This window comes from Ambystoma mexicanum, chromosome 2q (assembly GCF_040938575.1).
Source record: "Ambystoma mexicanum isolate Mex_15411 chromosome 2q, UKY_AmexF1_1, whole genome shotgun sequence".
NCBI lineage: Eukaryota > Metazoa > Chordata > Amphibia > Caudata > Ambystomatidae > Ambystoma > Ambystoma mexicanum.
The window spans coordinates 86,173,725-86,194,661 of record NC_090924.1 but is presented as its reverse complement, the minus strand read 5'-3'; the positions used below and the strand labels follow the sequence as shown (position 1 = coordinate 86,194,661).

Below are 20,937 nucleotides of genomic sequence, written 5' to 3'. Positions count from 1 at the left end.
ATTTAGAGGTAATCAGTGGGATTTTTTGTATTAAATCTTAGAAATATTATGGGAAGGATTGTTTTAGTGCTTAATTAATGATGTGAGGACTGTGAGACGGGGAACATCACAGTAGTTTGAGCCAAGAGACCTTCGCCAAGGTGCGTCAAGAAGGAGCTTGTCCCAGAGTCCCAAGTGGAGGACTTAGGCTACGAACAACCAAGGTGTTCTTAAAGAGGACAGCTCACACTCTGATCGGGGTCATTATTAGGGGCAAGGAAGCCTTGAGGAGCATTGGCAAGAGGAGCCTCGAGGAGTATTTATGTTGGGGCCGGTCAGTATTGTCTATGTGTGTTATGTGTTATGTACTGTATGTGTTTTTATGATGAGGTGTCAAGAAAATATATATTTATTTATTTGAGGAAAAATTGGCACCAATCCAGAAAAATAAGGTGATCAATAGATGAAGACAAAATATGTAAGAGTGAGCTAGTGATGAGAGTATATTTGTATATATGTTTGAATTGTGATAAATGAAACATTAGGGGGAGAATGGTAAAATGAGTCAGAAAATGCAGTGACTTTGAATCCCTGCAGTAGACAAACAGTGGTAGATACAGGGTTAATCTTTATATTCATGAATAGTCCCCATTCCTGGCTATTCAGAATGGTTTATAAGACAAAGAACATGCTTTCCTTCATGCAAACAAAGCTAGGATAAACTGTGACAGAAATGGAAAATGTTGATGGCAGGGCAGAGAGCTATAGAGGACAGGGTGTAAATCTGTTAGTACATTTCTTTCTTGCATAGAGGAACAGAGCTAATGAGTCACCGTATGTGTCTTGAAAATAACTTTGCAGAAATAGATATGTTTTCTTAAATTAGAGTGTGTAAGTTGGCAGAGGCCAATACAGGCGCACGTAGTACATAAATGTTTGAAGCTTGCTCTGAACAGAGCCACAATGTCCCGCTCAAAGGCTAAGAGATAAGATGATAAATTCCATAGGCTAATACACAGGGATAGTTTTCAGTTTGCGCAGAACGGTGATAAAAAAACAGATGTTTAGGAAAGCCCTTCTCTAACCCCGTAGTGGTGGGTATTTTGAAGAAGTTGCTGTTTCAAACTGGGGAGGGTTTTGTGGTTAAAAGCTGTCCATGGCTGTGGGAGCATGTGTGGGATAGAGAAAGCTTCAATGAGACATTGTTTAAAAAATAACAGAAGCTGTTTCTTAGTGTAAAATGGTTGGCTAAGTCATTCTAATGCAATGGTGATGGATGTTTTGTATTATTGGGCACATGTTAAGGAATACCAACTAAGTTTTTGATTTTATATATGGCAAAATAGCCGTCTCATACGGAGAAGAGAAAGAGGCATTTGTTCTTTTGATAAAATAGCTTTCAGTGTGCTGTGAAATGAGGAAGAAAGACAGATTGCCAAATAGCAGCGCATGAGGAGTGCTTTAGGCAACTAAAATGATGAAAATGCTGGGAGTTGGGCATAGAAAGGCAGAATCGAAAGGCAGCATGTGGTGCAATGTATGCAAGTTTAAAAATGCTTGTAACAAAAAATTCAGAGCACATTGGAGAGGTGCAAGGCAAGAGAACAATGTTTTCTTCACTGTACATCATGCCTGTGAAGTACGGAGAGATTCACAGAACATTTTTAAAATAAATCCTGGGTCAAAAGTGTCGCTGAGATTCAAAATGTTATTTTGAGTGCAAATCGCAGTAAAAAGCAGGCTAATATATTGGTGGGTGTTATTGAATCAGGCACAGTAAATATCCATGGGAAATTACAAAAATAAATAAGAAAAAACACTGTTTTGAAAAAAATCTAAAATGCATGTGAAAAATGGAGAATAAAAAATGTGAATTTAGCAATGCAGTGAGCATTGAAGGAAGTGCTTGCAAGCCGTACCAACATGGGAAGGCATTCACGTAGATGCACTGACATGAGAGGGAACACACACACAGACACACACACTCATGCACACATGCAAGCGCACCCACACATATGTGATTTTATGCAGTGTAGGCGATCAGTACACCACAGACAATGTATTTAAGAACACAAACAAACACGCACATGCAAGCACACACACACACATACACAGGATGTTTTTGTTTTACAGTTAGCATGATAGCGGATACCGAAAATGAAAATGGCTGATCCTTTTTGAAAGAAATAGAAAGGACAGAGATTGCGTGTTTATATTTAAGAATACTGACATTCTTGCAGTACACAAGCAAGAATGAAAAGCAGGGGCAGTATTTCACCACAGTTTATAGAAGAGACTGTTTGAAGTGGGTGTAGAGAAATATGGGAAGCTAGTGGGAGTAGAAAGCAAGGTCATGAGAAAAGATATAGCAACTACCACACTTTTTTTGCAGGCAGATTGCAAGCGGAGAAAAATAAGAAAAGCTAAAGGAAGCCGAGACAGTTTAAAGGGCGAATATTAAGGAAAGCCGTAGAAAAGGCAATGCTGACGAGTAAAAGAATAAAGTTGGGAATGTGGCAAGCAGTGGGTACTTCACAAGGCAAATAATTAAGCACTAAATGGATTAAGGAGGGAATGGGTGCATGCCAGGAGGCAAGGAAACAGGTTTTTACGAGGTAGAGATGGCTTGTAGAAGAACCAAGGTAGATTTTAGAAATATGCAGAATGGTGAATGTGCAAAGAGGGATAATCAGAAGAACTCCTCCTGTGAATTAAATGTATGAGATAACAGTGCACAGTGTACCCACATATAAAAGCCAACCATATGCAGATTGGACAAATATCAAGGGAGAGGCCTGTTCTGCCTCAAGCATTAGAGCATTGTCTTTGGACAGGCTGACTTTTAACAGAGACTAGAAAGGTGATAACCACACTAGTTGGGGACAAGATATGTCAGACTGAGAAGTGGAAAATTTCAAGGGGAGCAGGGCGCTTGTGCATGTGATCCAGAGCGGAGTCTTTTTTTTCAGTCAGACAAAGAAGTGGGACAGTTCTACCTGGACTTACATATACCGAGGATGCCAGAGCCTCAGGCGTGGCCAGATCGACCTAAAAGACGATCTTTTAGTAAGAAGGGGGACAGCACACCCCTAATATATAATTCACAACTTAAGGAAGGGTTTGCCTGGGATCAGACGGTGTATTAGACATGAGCGCTGAGAGTGCAACAGGCACAGCAGCTAGTGAAGGTGTAAAACGGATTCACTGCAGAGGGTAAGTGCAGTGAGCCCCTATGTAGATTGAGCAATATGCAAACACAGGACAGAGGTGACGCCAAGGATAAAAGGTGTCATTATGAAAGGAAGAAATCCTTTCATAGGAATAGGGGCATGCATGCATCCACAATAGGGCAGCTCACAAGGTGACTTGATGTGCTCAGAATTATTAGTAGCACTAGGCCCCAAAAGGTGTCAAGAATCAATATGGCAGGGGAGGAGAAGCATCTTTTCTTTATTAATGGACACTGGGACTGCGTGTTTATGCATCAAAGGCAGAAAGGTGTTGGATGATGGGAATTAATCAGAAGATTGAGGGTTCTTTTGATGACCATGAATGGAGTTTTCTTGTTTAGTGATGAATTATTCATCTCTGAAGTAGGGTGTGTATGACGGATTTTTGTTTTATTTGTGATAGGCACTTGTCAATGTTTAAGAAGGGAGTGAATGACACAGCCTAAACATGATGATTCTATTTAGGTGATGAAGGGATAGTGTGTTCCACTTTTGGAATGCACCATTTGAATATGGATGAATTCATAGTGGTGTGCACAGGGCAAGAGGCCTTGCAAGGTGTTTCGGGGTTTATGGTAAAACCAGAGATTTTGATGTTATAAAATGAGCATAGTGCTGCACATGATTATTTGGCCTAGTGGAGACAAATTGTGAGAATATTAGATGAATTCAGTTTCAAACCACGGATACCTATGGATAAAGAGGGGGTGACAGATAACCCCCATAAAACTAAAAGCAGCCATAGTATGAGAAAAAATGGCAATGAGCAAGGGAATGGACGATAAGAGCGGAGAATGGAGGACAGTAATGGGTCTCATGGGAGGATCTAGGTTGATTGACGCCACTGATGACGAAATATCTAGATAGGGTTTAACAAAGGGTGAAGTTGTAGAGGAGGAGCCAAGTACACCTACCCCACCTACATTAACTGAGAAGTATGAAACAAGGTATGTGACATATACTACACCAATCAGAAGGCAAGAAGAAGAGCAATGACTCTGTGCAGTACCCTTAAGAATACCTATACCTAAGAGAATATGGGAAGGGAAATATCCATTAAGGTAACCATACCTACATCCAAGACAATATAATGGCCATTTGAATGTGATATCTGATAAAACAAAGAAACTGAATGACCAGGATGAATGGTGACATCATACGAAACTGAATCGACTCCATATATAGAAGATAACAAGACCAGAGAGGCAGACGATTTATGAAGAATGAAGAAGTATTAAAGATAAGTGACATCTTGAGATCAGGATAAAGAGATTTATGCCATAAGCATGATGAAAATACTTAGTTAGTTTAAACTTGTACAGCTGCAATGAAACACAAGCAGCAAAGCAACCATGAACTTAGCCAAATGCTTATAGTGAATAGATTGCTGCAAGCGCCAACATATGCATATATACCTCATAGATACAAATGGATTGAATAAAGAATGAAAGTTCCACTACGTATATAGCAGTCGAGGAAGGCCTTGTAGTAAACTACACCTCCGTCCCAATCAAGATCACCAGAAGGTAAGTAGTTTTCATGTAGGTTTATTTCTCTTGTTCGTAAGTAGAGAAAGCACTGGGACATCCATCCCATCACATTAGGTCCAACTGACACCAGTAGACCCCAGCACTCCAAACATCCATCAACACTCTACCTAGAATCCCAGTGACATCACCACACCAGCACTCCCCCTAGAATGTCAGTGACATCACCAGACCATCATAACACTCATACCCATAATCAGGACACAACACAGATTATGACACATCTCCCTCTCTTCCAATAACCAACACTACACCCATAGTAGAGACCCATCACAATAGCAATATTACCAGAAAAGTTACATATACATAACTCATACCGGCTCAGAAACCATTCTCAACTCCCACTGAGCCAAACCGCTACTCCCCAACATCTAACCAAGATCTTAAATGTAAAACACCGAAAACAACTAAACTCGAACCACGGGCCCTCCCCCACAGCCTGAACCCCACTCAGCTATAAACCCGCTGAAGGACAACAACAATGGAAGAACAAACAACAAATCCTTCCCCGGAGGAGACCCCACACACCACAACCAAATTCACCCATTCACCTTATGTGGCCACCATGTCAATATCCAACTCCAAAAGACTACAACCAAAACTTTGATCCTACCACCAAACTTCATAACAACACACTATCCCCATCTTTTACCTAGACAGCACCTACCTGCCCCTTAACAAAACATAGGCAACACCTCACTGCCACTTAACGAAAACACAGACAGCACCTCACTGCCCCTTAAAATGACCAGACAGCACCTAACTGCCCACCAGACAGCACCACCTAACTGCCCACCAGACAGCACCTCACTGCCCCTTAAAACCACCTGACAGCACCTCACTGCCCCTTAAAATGACCAGACAGCACCTCACTACCCACCAAACAGTACCTCACTGCCCCTTAAAAACACCGGACAGCACCTCACTGCCCCTAACAACTACCAAACAGCACCTCACTGCCCCAAACAAATGAACAGACAGCACCTCACTGCCCCTTAAAAACACCAGACAGCACCTCACTGCCCCTAACAACTACCAAACAGCACCTCACTGCCCCAAAAAACTACTAGACAGCTCACTGCCCCTTAAAACCACCTGACAGCACCTCACTGCCCCTAAAAATGACCAGGCAGCACCTCACTACCCCTTAATATTATGGCATCATCCACACATAACCAGGGGACATGCCCCTATGAACAACAACAAACAGAAACACCACAGGACAACATATAAACCCTGCAAGAACCAAACCAGATCAAGTCTATGGCACCAAAGTCCCTGCGCCAACCCCAAACCCACATGACCGTGAAATACAAGCAAGTAGATGCAAAATGACATGGCGCTAAAGTCTCCGCGCCATCCCCACAACCCCATGTCCAATTTAACCATCCTGCAAAAAAAAACATTGTAAAAAAAATATTACAAATGTCCATATGCCTCACTCCCACGAGTCCATAATACAAAGCTAGTAAGAGTATCCTAAAAGCAGGCCACCAACATATACACGACAGCAGTAATAAAGCTGAACAGGCCTTAAAACTACTAACATTGACCCAGGATCCAAACCATATCTGGACTAAACCCAGAGGCCACAACATAAACACAAACGGCATTAACATCAAAACCGGCCTCCCCAAACACCTACCTCTATTTAGTCTTCCTCTTCTATGCATGCTTCATCCTGCATGTACCCCCAAGAATCTGGATCCAGCGCTCGCCACCTTCCCAATCTTCTTGCAATGAAATGCAAGCAGCAAAGCAACCATGAACTTAGCCAAATGCTTATAGTAAATAGATTGCGGCAACATATACATATATACCTCATAGATACAAATGGATTGAATAAAGAATGTAGGTTCCACTACGTATATAGCAGTCAAGGAAGGCCTCAATTCAGTGTTGCAGTTACAAAAGCAATTGAATTAAACAGAATATATTTCAGCTAAGCAGTTGGATGAACAAAGAGCCAAGGTCTTATCAGAACTAAAATTGGCTGACATTAGAAACGATAAAACGTGAAAGAACAGAAGCTCCTGTTCAAGAAGATCAAGTGAAAACAAAAGATGTCAGAGGACTATTGAGGAATAAAATCAAATGCACGAAAAAGGCTCAAATCGTGGTGTCCAGTCACGTGATGGAAGAAAGTTGGACGCATGAGGAGATCACACCTACGCACGGAATCCAGACAGTACCCATACTCCTTAAAAAATCTCAGAGAACAGTACAGACTCAAGGCCAACTTCAAACACCGATTGATACTGAAACATAAAGGTGGTGAAGGAGTGTACTTTTAATTGGTGGGAAGCTGGTATTAAGACAAGCTCACCCGCACCTGGTTGTTCATACTGCTCACGTAGGTGGAAAGTTACTGACGGGGGTTAGAAGTCAACCAATTGTAGAGGACCGCGAAGTTGGGGTCCTATAGTTTGTGCATCCAATGGGATGTTGAACATTTAGTGACAATCATGGTGGCCATTTTGAAGGGAGGGCTTAGCTGTCCCACCTGATGTTAAATATCCAATTATTGCTCTGTACACCAATGTTTAGGTATTCACTTAGAGCCAATCCCACTTCCCGATAGGTTCTAGAAGTTTGCCACGTAGGATGACGTTGGTAATGACGCAGGTCAGCACGTCAGCTATGATCAATTTAGGGTTTAAGATCCCAGCGTTTTAATGAAATGATTGAGAGTTGAGTATCGTGCGATTGCTGATGTTCGACAGTGTGATCATCCTGCAAAACATATTCTTTAAATGATGCATTGACATTTTTTTGAATAGCCATTACATTTTTAAACAATCAGATAATGTTTATAAACAAAAACATACTCCTTTCATATAGTTAGTGAAAGTGTAACAGTAACAACTCATGTTTTTATGATGTTTTTCTTCAATTGTGGCATTAGTTTGTGAGGAATACGTAGAGGTTGTTGAGATAATGCTTTGCAATTTGTAGACTGTATTGATCATTCCAACCAAAAAAGTTTAATATAATTAATTAATTCATCATTTGTCATACCTCAACTGGAGGAATGGTTGCAGTACAAGAATAGTACATTGCTGAAGTTCCAGCCTTCCCCTATATATAAAATTAATAGAAATATTAAAGATGTAAATGGAAAATCGGAAAAGAATTACACTTAAAATAATGTTAATTAATATTTATATGGAAGCCTATATGCTTGCTATGCACTGAAACAAATACATATTTTGTATAGCCACATCTGAAGGATAGTTAGCACTAAAATACTTGAATTGTCAGGGAGGTTGATGTTGACTCCGGAATAGTGCTAGATGTACACTATATCTCTTTAAATGAATACATATATTAACACCATTTTTAAATAGTCAATGTACATTTGTATTATAAATTATACCACATCAAAAGTGATAATGTAAGTTTACGTGACATGGCAGCTTTTTAAGCCACATTACATCACGCCATTCACTTATATTTTTTTTCGCAAATGCACTCTTGTTTTTGGCAACACTTCCAAGTTCTAAACTTCTACAGCTTTACATGGCGCCTAATGAGCGGACCCCTATAAGGCCTTGCTTGATTGTCACATTCTAAAGGACACCAATTGCGTTTTGATTTTTTCAATCCACCAATTTTCTTTTAATAAGCCATCAATTTGTTGCGAAAACACGATTTCTAGGTTTCTAAGAAATGCAAATCATTTGAAATGTAATTCCCATATAAAAAAAAAAACGTGCGCCGCCCGGGAATCGAACCCGGGTCGCAAGAATGGGAATCTTGCATGATACCACTACACCAGCGGCGCAGATAGGAAACTGCTGGAGAGCTATGAATACAATGTTACTAAAGGGGGCGTGCTGTTATGACGTAACAATCTTCCATTATATAGCCAGGCAGGAATTGGGCATACTGACCAAGGCAAGACTGCAGTTCACGTGATTTTGAGTTGGTCTGCTTTGAAACATGGCGCAGCCTCGCCAGGCGCTAATGGCCATTGATATTATTATTAAACTAATAGATATAACACTTAGAGATTCGGTGTTGCAGAGAAAAAGCCCCACGGCGGCAAGGGCATATAGTTTTATGCGATGCGTTTTCCCGCGTGACTGTGGTAGACTACACAATTCTCAACACGTCTTTGGCGTTTGGGTTTGTAGTCTTGTTTGGACTACATTTCCCGCCAGCCTTTGAATGCGGGTCCTCCTTTTTGAGCTTACAATTGATTGCAGGAAGCTGTTTGCAGGGTACGAGTGCGCGGAATCAATATTTTGCTTGCCGCCATCTTATTCGTAGTTCCCCTTAGGGTTTCTCTGCAGGTTGCAACGACTCCTGGACTACAATCTCCAGCGTGCTTGCGGCTGCGTTTGTTTTCGGTTTTTGCAGCCGAAATGTGCCTCGATGACATACTTTGCATGTCGTACTTTCCCACGGTATAGTACCTTCTTTGCTGAAGAAGGCTGCGCCAGACTGCAACATTGCCTCCCAGGGGCTCTTTTCCCGATATTCAATGATGATGATGGTGGCAGCGGCTGCCGATAGGAACAAACAGCCCATTTTGGAAGTTCTCAGGCGCTGCGTGGACCCCCAGGCCCCAGTTGTCCAGGTACTGGAGGTAGCCTCTGGATCTGGGCAGCATGCTGCCCATTTTGCCCAAGCGCTGCCGAACGTGATGTGGCAACCCTCTGAGATGAACAAGCAGTGCATGGAGAGGTGAGCTGGCGCACAACGTTGCTCGTGTCCTCATCCATTGTGCAACATGTGCATACTAGTGTCCGAGTCTAAGGACATTGTAGTTTTCTTTCAGCAAAACATACACAATTGTCTACACATTGAAGTTGAGTAGCTTGTTATATAGGCCTATTTAATGTATTTCCATTATGGCACTTAAATTCAATGGGAAAAGCAACATGATCCGAGTATAAAGACAGGACGTTTTGGGCTGCACTGCGCCGTTGGTGTGGGGCCAGATCAATTTACGTTTTCCTTTCTGTGATGGAATAGCAGGTTGGAAAGCGGTGGGACAGAAATCTGCTCATATATTTGTATTTATTTGGATTTTATTAGGTTTTATTTAGCGCTTTACATAACGACAATAAGAATACATAACAAGCATTAACAACATGTGAGTCAAGCATCAGAAAACAGTATATAAAACAATTTACATGAACAATATGGCATTACACGAGTGGTATTGGACCGGAAGGGGGAGGTAGTAAAGATATAGGCTGTGATGTAGGACTGTCATGAAGAGAAAGCACAGGCGTTAGGATGGTAATTGGAGGAGGTAAGATTTGAGAGAAGAGCGGAAGGAGGAATAGGTGGAGATGGAACGGATAGGGAGAGGGAGACGGTTCCAGTGGTAAGGGGCCAGGAGTTGAAAAGATCGGGAGCGGGATGGGGCACAGGGCAGAGGAGGGGGAGTGTGAAGGAAGAGGTCAGCAGAGCGAAGTGGGCGAGGGGGAGTATAGAAAGTGAGGAGAGAGGAAAGGTAAAGTGGTGCAAGACCATAGAGGGATTTAAAGACGAGGCAGAGGAAGTTGAATTTGAGATGGGAGTGAAAGGAGAGCCAGTTTAGCGAGGCGAGAGAAGAGGAGATGTGGTCGTGAGGAGAGAGAAGGCAGAGCAAGCGGATAGCAGAGTGGTAGATGGATTTAAGAGGGGTTAGATGAGTGGAGGGGAGACCGAAGAATAGAGTGGAGCAGTAGAAGAGTCTAGAGAAGATGAGGGAGGAAATAAGGACTTTAGTAGCATGGAAGGTTAGGAAGGGACAGACTTTACGGATGTTGTAGAGGTGGAAGCGGCAAGAGCGGGCAGTAAGAGAGAGATGGTGGCAGAGGGAGAGGTTGGAGTCGATGTGAAGGCCAAGATTGCAGGCGTGGGGAGAAATGGGGTATTGGGAAGAGGAAAAGAGAATGTGAGGAGGAGGGGGGGAGAGAGTGTTAGCTGGGAAGAAAACTACTTCCGTTTTGTCAGCATTAAGGGTGAGAAAGTGGGAGGACATCCAAGCTTTGACAGCAGAAAGACAGAAAGAGAGCTTGAGATGGATGTCGGGGGAGAAGGAAAGGAAGAACTGGGGTATCGTCTGCGTAGAAATGGTGAGATATACCAAAGAAGGAGATGATAGGAGCTAGGAAAGAAGTGTAGAGTGAGAAGAGAAAGGGGCCGAGGACAGATCCTTGGGGGAAGCCATGGGTAAGAGGTTGGGTGAGGGAGGTGTTAGCACCCCAGGAGACTGCAAAGGTGCGGTTGGAAAGATAGGAGGAAAACCAGTTGAGGACAGAGTCTTTGAGGCCGAAAGATGAGAGAGTGTTAAGGAGTAGAGGATGATCGACAGTGTCAAAGGCAGCTGAGAGGTCGAGAAGAGTGAGAATGGAGGAGTGTTTCGAGTAGCGGGCAGAGAGGAGAGAGTTGAGGACAGATGTGAGAGCAGTTTCAGTAGAGTGGTGAGGGCGGAAGTCAGATTGAGTAGGGGGGAGGAGAGAGTGGGTAGAAACAAAGGTGGAGAGTTGAGAATAGACAATACGTTCAAGGAGTTTAGATAGGAAGGGCAAGAGGGAAATGGGGCAAAAGGTGGAGATAAGGTGGGGGTTGGCAGATGGCTTTTTCAGGATAGGGATGATAGTAGCATGCTTGAAGGAAGAGGGAAAGGTAGATGTGGTTAGACAAGTGTTGAAAGGTAGGGAATGAGGGAGGTGGGAATGGGGTCAGAGGGAGAGGCAGTAGGGTGAGTTTTAGGTAAGAGGAGGGACACTTCTAATTGAGTGACAGGAGTGAAGGAGGACATGGTAAAGGGAGGAGGAGATGGAGGGGGAGAGTAGGAAGGGGAGCTTTGAATGTCTTGGCGGAGTTTGAGGACTTTGTTAGAGAAGAAGTTGGCAAAATCAGTGGCAGAGAGAGGTGAGGCAAGGGAATGGTCAGTGGTAGGGGGAGAGAGAAGACCAGTTAAGGTTTGGAAAATTCGGCGGGGGTGGGAGGATTGGGAGTGGAGTAAGTCAGAGAAGTAGGATCGTCTAGCAGATTGAAGACAGTTATCGTAGAGGGTATGATAGGAGAAGTAAGAAGATTCGTTAGAAGGGGTGGGGTGTTTTAACCAGCGTCGTTCAAGGCGTCTGAGGAGGCGACGCATGGAGGAGAGTTGAGTAGAGAGCCAAGGTTGGGCAGGTTTGCGAGAGGAGCGAAAAGGAGAGAGGGGGTGAAGAAGATCAAGAGTAGAAGTGAGGGTAGAGGTTAAGGTGGAAGAGGCGTCGTTGGGTGAGAGATAGGAGAAGTGGGAGAGATGAGGAGCAGGAAGCGTGGAAGAGAGAGGGGTCAAAGTTGTGGAGGTCGTGTCGGTAAAAAGGGGTGGCGGATGAGAGGGAGGAGAGGAAGGAGGGGTGAGGGAGACAGAGAGGAAGGAGTGGTCAGAAATATAATTGGGTAGGGAGGAAATGGGAGAAGCATTGAATGATGAGGTAAAGATGAGCTCAAGAGTGGAGCCAGAAAGGTGAGTGGGTGGGGAAGGGAGAGGAGTAAGAAGGTAGGAGTCAAGAATGGATAGGAGAGGAGAAACGGGTGGGTTGGAGGAGAGATGGAGGTTAAAGTCACCCAGTACAATTAACGGGGTGGGGCTGGGGGAGATGAGGCTGTGGAGGTGATCAATATCCTCGTAGGAGGAACCAAGGGGGCCAGGAGGACGGTAATTGATATGGAAAGATATGGCATGCGGGGAGTTAAAGATTTTGTACATGAACTCGAAAGAGGGGAGGACAGGGAGAGGAGAGGGACAGGGAGAGGAAAGGCAGTTGGGACGAAAGAGAAGGCCAATGCCTCCACCACGGACTGAGGATTGAGGGACATGGGCGAAGGAGGAGGAGGAGGAGGAAGAATTGAGGGATGCTGGAACAGAAGTATTATGTGGGGGGATCTAGGTTTCGGTGATACAGAGGAAGTGAAGGTTGAGGCATAAGACTAGGTCAAGGACTGCAATGGTTTTGTTGCAGATTGATCTGGTGTTCCAGAGGGCGACCTCGATGTCGATGGAGTTGGGTTGAGTGCAAGCTAGTTGCGGGTAAATGAGGTTGTGACGTCTGATTGATGTGTTGGGGTGGTGAGTAGGTTGGGAGTGAGGGAGTGAAGGAAAGTTAGAGGAGGAGATGGCCATGATGTCAAAACAGAGAGTGAAGAGGGGGGTGTGGGTAAAGGAAAGGGGGAAGAAAAGGGAAAAGAGGTGGGATTTGTGGGAGGTGTGATGCATAACAGGGAACGCAGGTTTATGAGAGTGCGGAGATAGGAAGGGGTGACTAGAGAGATTAAGTGTGTAGCAAGTAGAGTAAAGTTAAGGGAAGTGAAGTGGCAGGCCACTTAGTGGTTGAGGATAGAAGGGGGGAGGTCGGAGGCGAGCAAGGCCCTGGATGGTATAGCAGGTTAACAGCAGTCAGAAATGGGTGCGTGGCGATGTGGGTCGGAAGCAACAAGACCCAGCCCTTCCAGCCAAGGACAGCATACAGCACAGACTAGGAGAAGGAGGCAGCCAGGCGCAGGACCATAGGCAGGGGCACTGAAGAACTGGCGAGGGGATCAGCGGTGGGCAGACAGAGACTCAATGCCGAGATGGGTGATGGTGAGAGGAGACAGGTGCACGCAGCGGAGAGGAAAGTTGAAGCCGTCCAGAAGGGGCACCGGTACTGCCGCAGGCACTGTGAGGTCTAGGCTGAAGGAGGATGGAGGTAGCCAGGCGCAGTCCCATAGGCAGAGTCACAGAAGAAATGGTGAGGAGAGTCAGTGGTGGGCTGGTAGCGACTCAAAGTCGAGAAGGGTGATGGGGAGAGGAGCCAGCTGGACACAGTGGAGAGGAAGGAGGACGCCGTCTGGAAGGAGCCCCGGTACTGCCGCAGGCACAGTGAGGTCGGGCTGAAGATCAGATGAGATGTCGCCGGGATGCACCAAGGGGCCGAAGTGGGTCAGTGGTAGCAGGACCCAGCGTGCCTAGATGTAGCCGGGCAACGGTGGTGGCCACAGGATGAGTTCTCCAGGGGGAGTCGCTGCAGAAGGGCCAGCAGTAGTGGACAGGAGAAGTGGGTCGGTGGTAGCAGGACCCAGCGCGCAGAAGGTCCTGTCAAATATAAATGTGAATTATTCATGCCTACTGGCAACTATAAATTGCCAGTAGGCATGATTAATTCACAGCTTTTCTCAGTAGAATTAGGTTACCCATGGCAGAACAGATAAGTGTAGGGTGGCCAACTCTTTGATAGTCTTTCGCGGGACTCTTGCTCACAAGGCGGTGGTGACATCACAACGTCATTCAGGTTTGGCACGTCCCTTTTTTAAATGAAAATGTTTTTAATGGCTTAATTCCTGGCTTATTTGAAATGCAAATGGTTTGTGCTTGGGAGGTGATGCTCACGTTGTTTAACTGCAAACATGACCATCACAACCCCAGAAACAAAGCATTAGCATTTGAATTAAGCCAGGTGTCCAAGCGTTACACCTCGACCTGCAGGCTCAAAAAGGAGCCAGGGCTGCAGAGCCGCCCGGAGAAAGAAAGCAGCAGGTGGCAGCGCCATGCTGTGTAAATGGCCACTTCAGTTTGCAGAGTAGCTGTGCTGGAGGCAGGTTGTCCAGACGCAAGTCGGGACAACCTGTGTCTCGCACAGCCACTCTGCAAACTGCGGGACAGAGTCCCTAATTGCAGGACAATCCTGTGAAATCCGGGACTGTTGGCCACCCTGGATGAGTGGCTCAACAGTCTAGCAGTACATAGTAAAGCATGGGTCTGCATCCTGTGTCTCTACAGATATTTGGAGCTACATTTTCCCATGATCCCTCACCATAGACTATTCTAGCTAGGCAGATTACAGTCGTAGCCCAAAACATCTAGAGAGCCATTGCTTGCACACTCCTGCATTAAAGACATCTCAGTGTCTGAGAGTCGTTGGGATGCGTTTTGGATGAAAGAATTATCATTTTGGTTACAACAACACATAATAACAATCGTACCGTGTCTGCACAACCTGATTATAACATTTTCCCCCACCCCTGCCTCTTAGTCACTGATCATTCAAATGGAACCTCTTCAAAAGTTGGATGCATTGCAATGTCTCTTCATCCAAGATCAGGATGTCTCATTGGTGCCCGCTAGTACATTGGGCCTATGAGTCGACCACCTCCCCTGGAATCCCCCAAAACTGGCACCATGTCTGGTGGGTCATCCGATCCCTCCAAAGACCTTTCCAGCGCGGTCTCTCGTGTGTCCATTCCCAGCTTTGTCGGGCCAGTAGCCCATGCTTTTCAAAGAATGGAAGCCACAACCCCTCAATATTAGACCTGGACTGATCTATGAGGTGGGTTAGATACTCCATGTCATATATCGCGCGAACCTTGGTGATCCACTCCTTTTCCCCCAGCATTCATGAGCTTTTCCACCTGTGGGCCAGGCAGCACCTAGCCGCCACCATCATAACATGAAACATGAGGCCTAGTACCGCTTCAGACTCCACGTCCACATGCACACCGAACAGAACCAACCATGGAGAGAGAGGTCTCTCTGTATCCCATCCACTTCTTTTATCCATGACAGGACCTCTCCCCAGTACGTCTGCACCTTCAGACATTTCCACCACATGTGTGGAATTTCCAGCAGTGTGGGTTGTATCCTTCCCTCATCCGCGCTATCCTCACTGGAGGGGAGTGCCAACTGTGCAGCAATTTCAGGGCCTGGTGCCGATACTGGGGTGAAGTGGTCGAGCGGTTAGCCTGCCTGCACATTCTGGCCCACCTTGTGTCATCGATATCCCCGCCCAGATCCTGTTCCCACTTCACTAGAATTATGTTTCTTATATCATGTATTCCCTTCTAATTCAAGCACAAAGGTCAGTGGGATAGGCACTGTCTAAGACATTGGGCATGCACTTCGTAAATTCTAATCCAGGCAACGCTGGCTCCATTCTTCCTTCCAACAGCTGATCATTTTGGTACTGTTCAATTTGGTAATAAGGATTATTTGGACTGGTTAGATGTGTGAGGATCTGGAATGAAGCGCTATATAAAAATGTGATTTTATGATATGCATCGATTTTATATCTCTTATGCCACCCTAAAAATACTTAAAAAATGCAAAGCGAAAGAAACTATGCCAGGGCCAGTACTACGTTAATGCGCTTCTAAAATGGCACCAGCTGAGTGGGATTAATTTGGCCCAAAACTATACAATCTTGCTCCTTTTTAAGGTGGTTTGGTAAAATGGTTCTTCGTCTTGGCTAGCATTAATCCGTAATGTGGCCCTGGGTGAGTCAGAGGAAACGTGTTCTAGAAGGAAGGTGGAAGGCTTTGCGGGCGAGGACAGAAACGAAATAAATGGACAGAGGAGAGGCAGGAGAATGGGTCTGATGTTTGTATTGAGGCAAATATATTGCTAACTTAGCTGAAAAGCAATTAATTTAGTTGCAATTTGTATCGTGCCTTTTCCCATTGGTATGGTCTCAAAGTGCTGTTGGGCAACGCCCTCAGGGGACCGAAGTCCAGGTATGAAATTCTTCAAAGGAGTTTAGAATGCATGTGTGCATTTTTAGTCAATACGAAGGTAGGCAGGGGTGGCCAAGTCCCAGCTAGTCACCCATGGGGAGCAGGCATGTGGATGGGTGCTGCAGCCAGACCAAATTTTCTCTGTGGGGGATAGCTGCATTCTTATGGCAGAGCTGTTGGGCTATGTTCCATAAACGTGGAGTGTGATAACTACCTGTGTGTCCTGGCTGGCTTCGTAGATACAGCTGAATTTAAAAAGTGGTGAATTCAAAGCGCGGGCACAGTCTACAAAGTGGCTATATTCAAAAGCAACTAAATATACCTCTGGCTATACTCAAAGATGCAGCTAAATGTAACAGGATACAACTAAAGCGGCAGAAGGATGGTGAGTTCGAAAATGAATGTGCACATTACGAGAGAGCAGTCACAGAAAAGTTTTTGAGTGTTCTTGCCGCTCTCCACTGTCTCTTTAGACGGACATTCCCTCTTGCTAAATGAATATGCTTATCTGCTCTTTAGACACCCTCTCATTTTACTGGGTATACAGGTGTGAGCAGAGGGACGAGCATTGACATGAAATAGCAGAAGACGGAGGTGAAGGTTACTGGTAAGGAATATGAATATATACACAGAGCTTTCAGGGTTATTGTAGGTATGTATGAGAAAGCCACCCAGGCCTGTTTTTCTCTCTGGAGACTGGGACTTGTGCTTTTCCTAAATTTCAAATGCGGGAGAAAAATAAACCTACAAGTCCCCGAATTCCAAGCAAAGAAAGGGCTGGGTTGTATTGAGAGCTCTGTGTACACTATATCTGGAGTTGCCTGTCGCCGAGATGTGGGGGTGCTATAAGATGATTTTTGAAACCTAGTGATATGGCAGCTTTGAATAGCTTAAGGGCCGTAGGGCGTTTGAGAGAGGGTACACTTTAATCATGTTGATAAGGTTATGACTGTCACAACTTTGTGAGATTGCACTTTTGGACTATTTTGGTTTATGGCATGTCTTTTTCAATGGAACTCGGTGTATTCGACAAGTGCCTTATTGTGTGGAAAGGGTGGCACTACATGGCAGGATTTAGATGTGCGGAGTTCCTCCTATGACTTGAATTGCAGAAGATACTGCTCTTTATGCTTGATATCCAGCATATTCATTGAAATGTGCTAGAATAAGAGAGGTTGCTGCCGATATCTGCCAACTGCCCAATCTCCTGATAGTACTTTTTATACTGGGCATTGCATGCCATATAACCAATGGAAACAGTGAAACTATAAGAGAGATTCCAAGATAGTATGGGATTTTAAAAGTATTATTAGGGTACTTATTGAGTGAGGACCTAGATTCTGGAAGCAACAGAGTGCTCTACAAATCGTAGCGGATGTACAAGATGAGAGAAGCAGAGATACAAGGGAGCGGGGAGCTAACATCTGGGGTTGGGGAGAACAGCAATTTGACGGAAAGGGATCTACAATCAACCAGGCGAGGAAACAGGAGCAGATTGCACAGACTCTAGTTAGGTCGGGAGTGGAGGATGTGTGGATCTAGATGTTAGAGAGAGGAGACATTCTTTTGAAGACCAGGGTCTCGAGCTCCTTCCTGAAATGTAGAAGCAAGGGGGCGAGTCTGATGTTGACTGGTAGGTGGTTCCAGACTCTAGGGGTGTAGACAGCGAAGGCTTGTCTTGTATTTCTCTTCCTGCACCAGCTGAGTTCAAGTCTGCACATATCCTTACTTCTGGTGGATCGTAGGCCTCCAGAGATGTTTTGTTTCTCAGTGAGGTAGGTTGGGGACCTCAAGGCGATAGCCTGGTAGATGATGCAGCAGAATTAGAAGATGATACACGCTTGCAGTGGGAGTCAGTGCAGTTTGATGAGGGTGTGGGGAATGTGGTCGAATTTGCAGATTCCTATGATGAGTCATGCTGCAGTGTGTAAGACCCATCCTGGGGGGTGCCAGGGTAATCACTGTAAAGGCCTTCCAAAAGGTCATTGCCACCATCCAGGAGGGAGAGGACCATGGCTTGGAAAGCCAACCTGAAGTTTTTTTCTGGGATGAAGGGCTTATATTTCCGCAGGAGGGAAAGTTGGTACCCAGCTGTTTATTATTTCTTCCTTGCTATGTGCTTTTTGGAGGAGAGCTTCTGTTCATGCATCTGGTACTCTGCCCTTGCACATCTGCAACATTGACAATCCCCTCAAAACCTGGCTCTTCCCTTCCTCATCTTGAAACCTACTCACACTGTGCTCTGTTGATACACAGAAACACTGGCCCAAACCCGACACACCTATCCACCGAAACCTCCATGGATGCTAACAGCATTCGCAGCGGCACACCTTGATACATTCACGCCCCCCTCTTACCCACAGAGGATCATACATTTCTTCACTTCCCCGTCCTTCCGGGCCCCTCTCACTGCTCAATCTAAGGAGACCACAACTGACGAGACCAGCCAATCGCGTTGGACCAAGAAAAAACATCGAAGGTTAACTCAAAAGGCTCTAAAGACCTGCGTCACTGCGAGATAAACTGATTGAAGTTACACTTTGGTAACAGAGTGTTCTGAGTGGCTTTTTAATAATAAGAAGCTAGCTGCGTCTTGCTATATTGATTTTAGCTTTTAAATTGTGAAGTTCATTTAACTATTTCCACTAGTTTTATCCCTTGTTTTATTCTATATCGTCGTTCTGCCTATTTGCATTACAGAATGACTTCAAATCTCGGCTCTCCGGGCTAGTCGCCTGCGGCTCTGACATTGACCCGCACCACAGGCTCAAAAGACTCACTGCCCTGACGCTCGACCATCTCTCAGTTCCGTAGAAACCTTGACTGGTTACTGATACAGCAAAGTGTTCTGTTCAAGACCCTCTGTCTAATTTTTAAATGTCTCCAACGGAGTGCCCCTAGATATCTTTCTTCAAAAATGTCCTGTTACCACCCGGATCGCTGTTTACGATCCTCAGGACAACACCTTCTGGTGGTTCCACCATCAAGATCTGTGTCCTCGGGTGATAGAAGTTTCTCCTGCACAGGTCCCCGAGCCTGGAACTCCCTACCTCATGATCTTCGGAAAATTGAATCCCTCTTTGAATTCAGGAAAAAGTTTAAAACTTAATAACTGTGCTTGATAAATCTTGCTTCCTGGTTGTTACTATTTCATCTGCACCCAGATGGACGTGTGCAATATAAATATAAAAATCAATCGATCAACTTCATTCAAGTTTAAGGTATACCTTGCACCGCGTCTGTGGACACAGGCCCCAGGCACGGCCACCCATCCATGCACTCTAGAATGCAGCTATGGGTATGCAATTCCGGTCTAGAAGCTCACATAACTGTCCACACTGAAACCACTGACGTACCTCAACACCTCTGCCATTAGTATACAGCGACCACCTATGAAAATGTTTGTTTTAGCTGGGCACACGTCGAATCTCCCGCACTAGCACTGTATCCTAAACCAACAGCACTCGCCCATGTGCCTGAGCTCCAGGGTGCTTACTGGAGCTTAGCCAGCCCACTTAAGCTCTAACTTGGCAAAATGCACACACGCATCGTATGCATTAACTCTTAGAATCCCCACATGTGCACTACGGTCACCAAGGGTGTTCCAACCACAAAGCGCATGGAGGCCATACAAATGGGCAAAGGGTGCTATATAAGTGACGAATACAATGCAATGTCAAACCTAAGAGATTTCAAGATGTGAAGTCCTTGAGGTTCATATAGAGCCAGGTCTGGATGTCAGGATGTTCGTTGTCATTGGTCCGTCTTGGAGGGTATGAGATTCAGATAAACACTTGACATCCAATACTGTATCAATGCAAGGCAGGACTTGAGCCTGTGTATAACTTTGATGGAGGATCCTGAGGTAGATGGGATAGAATCCCCGGCCTGACTGAAGGTGACCCTCCTGACATGGGCGTATGTCAAGAAGGCTCCCCATGAAGGAATATTTTGACCCATTACCTTGTTAACTTACTTTCTTAGTGCCTTGTGAAAGCAAGATCCTGCTTTTTATTTTGAACAGCTTTGTTCCCATTGAATGTATGCACTAAGCAGGTGGGTAGCCGTCCAGGATCGGATTAGCTTAGTAGCGTGCATGACATTTTGTTTACTGGGTGGGCTTCATTTAAAGAGTTTAACGTATGTGCCTTATCAAAAATGAATGTATTTTATTATTGTATGCAGGAATTGATCTTTTAAAAACAATTGCATCATAAAATATTCACAGAAACATTATTGATCGAAAACTAGCACAATGACCCCAATTTGTTGGATAAAATGGCAACAATGCCCAGTTAGATTTGGTCTAACAATTTATTTAGCAGAGCTATCTTCAGGAAGTGAGACTTACATTTTTTACTATGATAATGTGACTTTCTTTAATTGGCAGGGCCCCCCTTTACTTGCTACTTGTACATTTGTTGCCCTTATAATAGTAAGGGACACAAACTGGACGGTCGCATTGATTCCTGTTTTTAAGATTAATTTATTTTGTAGCAGTAAGACTTTTACATTATTCTAAGCCATTAAAGGTAACATTTAAAAAGGGGGGGCTGTGGGTGTAAAAGCTTGTATGTGCTTATACTAAGCTCATTGCGTTGGGCCAGTCAGCTGCTATGTTGAGAAGTGTTGGCCATATGGTCTTTAGGTCATAGTACTGGAATACCCGACGCACATGCTGGGCACCGTTGTGGTGCCTT

At 44.8% G+C, this 20,937-nt stretch overlaps 1 protein-coding gene, 1 long non-coding RNA gene and 1 other non-coding gene across 3 annotated transcripts in view; 1 reads left to right on the top strand and 2 right to left on the bottom strand.

Moving 5' to 3' along the window:
• LOC138569181 (uncharacterized) overlaps positions 1 to 20,937 on the bottom strand; it is a 120,266-nt gene that overhangs the window by 31,066 nt on the left and 68,263 nt on the right. The gene's annotated exons all lie outside the window — the stretch shown is intronic.
• Positions 8,470 to 8,540, bottom strand: TRNAG-CCC (transfer RNA glycine (anticodon CCC)). Its single transcript has one exon. It is a non-coding gene; the product is annotated as a tRNA-Gly (tRNA).
• METTL26 (methyltransferase like 26) overlaps positions 9,046 to 20,937 on the top strand; it is a 67,059-nt gene continuing 55,167 nt past the window's right edge. The window contains exon 1 of the mRNA XM_069646917.1: positions 9,046 to 9,445. Coding sequence (XP_069503018.1) covers positions 9,243 to 9,445 — 203 coding nt within the window. The 5' untranslated portion in view covers positions 9,046 to 9,242. The remainder of the gene's footprint in view (positions 9,446 to 20,937) is intronic.